Here is a 6,482-nt window from a genome sequence, read left to right on the forward strand (position 1 = left end):
GGGCATGATGGGGGAGGTGGAGATTTCCATCATGGCGGCTTCCATTTCGGGCTACACCTTCAGCGCTGTATGTTTCCACAGCGCCAACAGCAACGCCGACCACGTAGGTGCCGGGCCCCCTGCCGTGGCCGCTGGGGCCTTCGGCTTCCTCCTCAGGCCAGCGCCTGCGGCCAAGCGACGACCACTGGAGGCTCGGCCTTCAATCCCCGGGACAAACCGATGAGCTGGTGACCCAGGCGGCTCCCGCCCCCTTCCAGCTCCTGCACCCCGCGGGCCCTTCTCTGGCGCTCTCGGCCTCGGGCGGGTCCTGGCACAGCACTTCTCAGTCCAAAGGACCTAAAGCGCCCGGCCCCGCCAGTGTCAGGAGTCGCCTAGCCAAAACTGGGTGCCTATCCCTCGCTGAGAATCGCGCTTCCAGACTTGAGTGCCTTGGGTGGGTCGGGATGGAGTTCAAAGGTCTGGGTTGTAATCTAGGAGAGGATCCAAGTCCTGACCCCCGGCCACACGGGTCGTCGTATCTGTCACCGTTCATACTTATCAGATGTGGCTGTTTGGATATTTTTTTTTCACCCCAGTGGAAAATGGAGAATGTGAATAGACACGTTAGGTGCAGAGTCTTGTTTGTACTTCCTCAAAGTTGCCTGTTTAGTTGTCAGCGAGTGTTCTAATCCCCGGAACTTGTTTTAATAGGGAAGTGACAGGCCCACTTATGAGCGATCAGAAATGTACAGGCCGTGGAGTCCATAGGAGCAAAGTCTTTCTTCGGTGTCTTTATTTTACGAATTGCCTTTCAATGCCGGTGACCTCTGGAAATTCTTTGTGAAATAGGTGCTTTTACAGGACATAATTTGCCCACCAATTAGCGATTTGTGTGTGTGTTGTTGTTATTGGTGAACGATTTAAATTCATTAAATAACAAATTGGGCTTTTTGTGGTTGTCATTACAAACAACAGTAGTTAGAAGGGAAATTGGATTTGGTTTGATGTCACTGATCTTCGACTCCATTAATAAAGACTGATTCTGAAAAGGCGATTCCATGAGTATACTGAGTGGAATGAATTTACCGTTCTTTTCATCTCTGCAGTGTTGATGGCAGAGATTACTGATAGGAATATATTCAGCATTGCTTTGTTTTTTTTCCTAAAGACAGCTCTGACCTACTAGCCTTTGGTATTGTAGTTGCTCTTAATAATGTAAGTGGTTGTAATGTTGCTAGTGTCCATGGACTGCAGCTATGAGTTCAGGGTGCTTATTGATTCTGTTTTATAGAGTACCTAGGAATATCATAGTTTATGTATAAGACAGGATTATTATAGAGATAAGAAACTTGGACAGTATTTCTAGAATCTGCCATACTTCCATTTGTTCATTTGTTATTTATTCTTTGTTGTTTTGAGATAGTGTCAAGGCTGGCCCTGAACTCCTGATCCTCTTACCCCCAACCTCCTAAGTGTGGGGATTCCAAGGGTATGCCATTAAACCCAGCTCTAGCTTTCTAGTTATTTAATAGCAATTTCCTTATATTTATCTTCTACTTGGCATGAGGAAAGAAATTTTATACAAGGCCAATAGTTTGAATTGTGTTTTATATGATTATACATTTTTGTATTAACCTTACCACAGTTATGGATGTGGAATACTTAAAAGTAATGTCAGGCCGGGCGTGGTGGCACACGCCTTTAATCCCAGCACTTGGGAGGCAGAGGCAGGTGGATTTATGAGTTCGAGGCCAGCCTGGTCTACAGAGTGAGTTCCAGGACAGCCAGGGCTACACAGAGAAACCCTGTCTCAAAAAAAACCAAAAAAAAAAAAAGAATGTCAGTTTTAAAGTTGAAGAACCAAGAATTTACTTTTTTAAAGATGTGTTTGTTTAATCTAGGAAAATTAATCTAAAGCCAAACTTATTCTGTGGAGTTAAAGTTAGCAAACATTTTGAAATCATTTTTGAGATTATAATTACATCATTTCTTCCTTTTTCTCCCTCCAGACTCCCTTTCCCCCCACACACTTATACTCCTTCTTGCTTTCTTTCAAATACGTGGTCTCTTTTTTTTTTTATTAATCATTACTATATGCTTATACGTATGCATATATACTCCTAAATATAACCTGCTTAGTCTGGAAAATGTTCCTCAGCTGTGAGGTTTCAGGACTGCGCGTTTGTTTTGGATAACAATTGGTGTGCTCTTCCCTGGGGAAGGCTCTCTCCCACTCTTGACACTCCTTAGACGCCTGTAGTTCTTTTAGTAGGGTGGGCTTTTGCCTGACCACTTTGGCCTGTCTATGGGTGCCGTCCTTGTTCAGCTCATATTTAGGCAGTCGTGTTTATGAGACTTTATGAGCATAGCTTCTGACAATCTCACAACAAACATCATGGTCCTATGGCTTTTACAGTCCTTCTGCCCTCTCTTCTACTATGTCCCCTGAGCCTTTGTTATGGGAGAGTTTTGTAAATGTATTCATTGGAACTGTGCTCCACAACTCTGCATTTGGTTGTGGTTTTCTGTAATATTTCCATTTGTTGGAAGGAGATGTTTCCTTGCTGAGGAGTGGGGAGTACACGTATCTGTGAGTATAAAGACAGATGTTTAGATTGTTGTTAGGGATCATGCTGGGTTAGTAAAGTGATGCTTGTAGCTTCTCCAAGGTCCCTGACTTCACTAGCACAAAGGAGTTGGTTAGGTATCTGGTATCAGCCGTGGCTTTCTTCTTATTGAGCAGATCTTAAGTCCAACTAGAGTGCCGATGGTTATTCCCAAGGTGTGTGTGCCACTACTGCAGCCTCGGAGTTAGTGTGATATGCTGGTCATTGCTGTGGTTCACAAGTGTTACAGCTGGGTAGAACTGTCAGTTGCCTCCTTCCTTTGGAAGCTTGAACGATGCCTTTTGGTACTATAAAAGCTAGTCCTTGGGGTTGGTGGGTGGATTTAGATCAGTTCCAGCTTGGGGCTCTGGGGTCAGTTTTCTGAAGTGCATGGTGTGTCTTCAGCAATAGGGACTCCTACCTCTTGGAGGCAACCAAGGACAGTAGCAATGAGATCATTCTGGCTTGGGACAGCCCTGGATAACAACTCAAAAGAAAGTTTTTGTTAGTGTTCTTTTAACTCTTGAAGGAAAGAGACGTTTTCTGAAAAGGACCAGATAATAAAAGATAGTACCTTCTCTCTTTTTAAAAAGTTTTGGAGCCGGATGAAGTGGCGCACGCCTTAAATCCCGGCACTCAGGAGGCAGAGGCAGGTGAATTTCTGAGTTTGAGGCCAGCCTGGTCTACAAAGTAAGTTCCAGGACAGCCGGGGCTATACAGAGAAACCCTGTCTCGAAAAACCAAAAAAAAAAAAGTTTTGGAGTCATATGTCTCTTTAACACCTCCTTCCTCAATTCTGCTATTGTAAAGAGAGAACAAGGGTAGACCATGAACAAATGAGGTGCTTATTCTAATAAGAACTTATGTATAGCACTGAAATTTGAGTGCCCACTGATTTTTAACAGTTCATGAAACATCTGTTTAATTTTTGCAACCATGTGAACATGTAGAAACCATTCTTACCTTGCAGGCTGTGTACTAACAAAGTTGGACCTGTGGTTTGCCTCTTCCTGTTATAATGTAATACAGTACTCAGTGCTCTCAGCCTTCCTAATGCTGAGACCCTTTAATACAGTTCCTCACGCTGTGACGCCCCCAACCATACAGTTATTTTTGTTGCTCCTTCATAACTATCTTGCTATTGTTATAAGTTGTAAATAACTGATGTGCAAGGTATCTGATGTGTGACCCCTGTGAAAGTGTCATTCAACCTCCTAAAGGGCTCGTGACCCACAGATGGAGAGCCACTGACGTAATAGTTACTCAGATAATCCAGTCCAGGGATAAACAAACATTCTTAGGTAACTTTAGCATGTTTTGATGTCATATGAGGGTTTTTTTTTTTTTTTTTTTTTTTTTTTTTTTTTTTTTTTTGAGACAGGGTCTCTCTATGTGGTCCTGGCTATCCTGGAACTCCCTATATAGACCAGGCAACCAACAACCACCCACCACACCTCTCAGGGGCTGTAGCATTTATGTACCTGCTGAAAAGTTCCCAGAATTTCCAACATCACACAGTTGCAGAAACTATCTGCAGCTGGCAAAACCATGCCTCTGCTAGAGCATGAGGCAAATCATAGTTATCTGTTACTGACAGTCCGAAGCAGCCCCAATCCCCACACCTGGGGTTAAAATGAAAACACATTCTTATAGTATTTCTGTGTTTTTTAAAGAAACCATGATTCCAGAATTCTCAAAAATGTCACTACACTACTATCCTGGACCACCAGAACCACTTAGTCGGTATTTCTAGTAGTCATAGTCATCTGTTTTGAGTCTGAGGGAATTCTTGTCTTTTTTCCCTGCAGTGCTGGGAATTGAACCACTGACCCACATGGATCCCCAGCCCAAGACTTGTTTTTGCAAAGGAAATCTGTATATTAGTCAGATTTAAAGACTGCTGAGTTGGGTAATTGGGAAGTTTGGAATACTTAATCTCTTGTGGAGATGCTGGCAGTGCTGTGGTTGGAACCCAGGGCAGCCCATCTCCCAGCAAATTCTCTGCACAGCAAACATTCCCTCAAAGTCAAATACAAAAATTGAGGCCACAAAGTATCTTTCTTGCCCTCTCCACTCACAGATGTAGACTAGCAACTGGAAATGTTTTTAAACTGGGAGTGTGTGTGTGGCTGGTTTGATGAATGAGCAGAGAATGGAGTGTTTTGTAGAGCAGGGCCTTGTTGCTGCAGAATTTATGCAGTTAGTATCTGATGTACAGTAAGTGTTGGGTGTGCCATAAGTGCCGCAGTCCTAGCAGTAAACAAGCACAGGCGCCTGCCCTGAGCTTATTTTAGCCAGAGTAGGCACTGATGATCCTGTAAGTCTATGGCATGGCAGATGATGAGAAGACAAATGGAGGCAAGATATAGGGGACGAAGTGCCTAGCAGATGTTATTTCCTATATGTTGGTTGGGCAAAGCCTCTCAGTTAAGGTACCGTTTGAGCAAAGGGAAGGAGTAAGTCTTGGGTCATTCAGGAGAGAGATTACGAGACAGTGGGTTAGTTTGTCCTCTCTGCAGGAGGGTTATTTTTGCTTATAGGATATATCCTCACCAGCCATGCTTGTACTGAGCATGGCTGCAAGAGCTCCAACTGGTAATTTGCAAAGAATTCTATATTGACTGTGTTAATAGGTGTTCTCCACAAGTGTAAATAAACTTGGCGTTTATTAGATGGGAGCTAGTATGTTGGCTGAAATCTTGATTTCCCATTCCAGCTTATCCTGCCATTGTCTGTATTGTTCGCTATTAGTGGTGGTTTTAAAGCAATAAAGGAAGTTATATGAAGTCATAACTTCATAAAGCAACATGAAGTTATATGTGACATTATATAAGTAACCATGGCATATTTCTGCTTCTTGTGATTGTTTAAGCATGCTGTGGGACTGTCTAGGATTTAAGTAATGAACTCATTTAAAACAGGAAGACTTGTTGATTTACAATGATATGTCATTTTGGAATATTTTCTTACATGTGATCCTACTAATAGATTAGACCAGCTTGCTGTGGTCCAGTCACTGGTTTATAAAACAGCACTTTACATGCCAAACTTATTTGGATTATTGTTAAAATTGATATAAAATAGTATATCCTAATTTCCTTTTAGTTTTAATAAAAATTACCTTTAAGTTTAATCAGCTATTTTCTTCTATTCTTTTAGGAAGGATTTTTGCTGGGAGAGGTAAGACAAGAGGAAACTTTTAGCATCAGTGACTCACAAATCAGCAACACAGAGTTTCTGCAAGTAATTGGTAAGCTTGTTGTCTTTAGAAATTTTTTTCATATATAAGTTTAATTTTATGTGTATGAGCATTTTACTTGCATGTATGTCTGTGTGCCATGTGTGTGCCTGGTGCTCTGGGAAGTCTGGTGACCTAGAAGCTAGAAAAGGTTTTCAGATACCTTGGAATTGGAGTTACACACAGTTGTGAGCCACTGTGTGGGTCTTAGGGATCAAACCCAGGTCCTCTAAAAAAGCAACCTTAACTGCTGAGCCATCTCTCCAGTTCCAGAAATACGCTTTTAAAAGTGTGTACTTGTTTGTTTTATTCTCTGGTTCCTAACTGAGAGTAGAGTTCAGTTAGATAGGGTTTCTTTGTGTAGCCATGAATGGCTGTCCTGGAGCTTACTTTGTAGATCAGGCTATCCTCAAAAGAGATCGCCTCGTCCATCTCCTGAGTGCTGGGATTAAAGGCACGTGCCACCATGCCAGGCCTAAAGTAAATCTTTTAAATTTTGTTTTTACTTATTTATTTTTAGTTTTTATGTTTATGGGTGGCTTGCCTAATGTATGTCTGGGAACTACATGTGTGCGAAGAGGTTGCTCTATCTCCTAGAACTAGAGTTATAAATGGGTATGAACCATCTCTATCTCCTAGAACTAGAGTTATAAATGGGT

At 42.2% G+C, this 6,482-nt stretch overlaps 1 protein-coding gene across 1 annotated transcript in view; it reads left to right on the top strand.

The window, feature by feature from the left end:
• Positions 1 to 6,482, top strand: part of Abraxas2 (abraxas 2, BRISC complex subunit) — a 26,746-nt gene continuing 20,264 nt past the window's right edge. Inside the window, exons 1-2 of the mRNA XM_021168731.1 lie at positions 1 to 103; positions 5,745 to 5,835. Of these exons, the coding sequence (XP_021024390.1) occupies positions 5 to 103; positions 5,745 to 5,835 (190 nt within the window). The 5' untranslated portion in view covers positions 1 to 4. The remainder of the gene's footprint in view (positions 104 to 5,744; positions 5,836 to 6,482) is intronic.

The sequence above is a fragment of the Mus caroli genome, chromosome 7 (genome assembly GCF_900094665.2).
Source record: "Mus caroli chromosome 7, CAROLI_EIJ_v1.1, whole genome shotgun sequence".
Classification (NCBI taxonomy): Eukaryota; Metazoa; Chordata; class Mammalia; order Rodentia; family Muridae; genus Mus; species Mus caroli.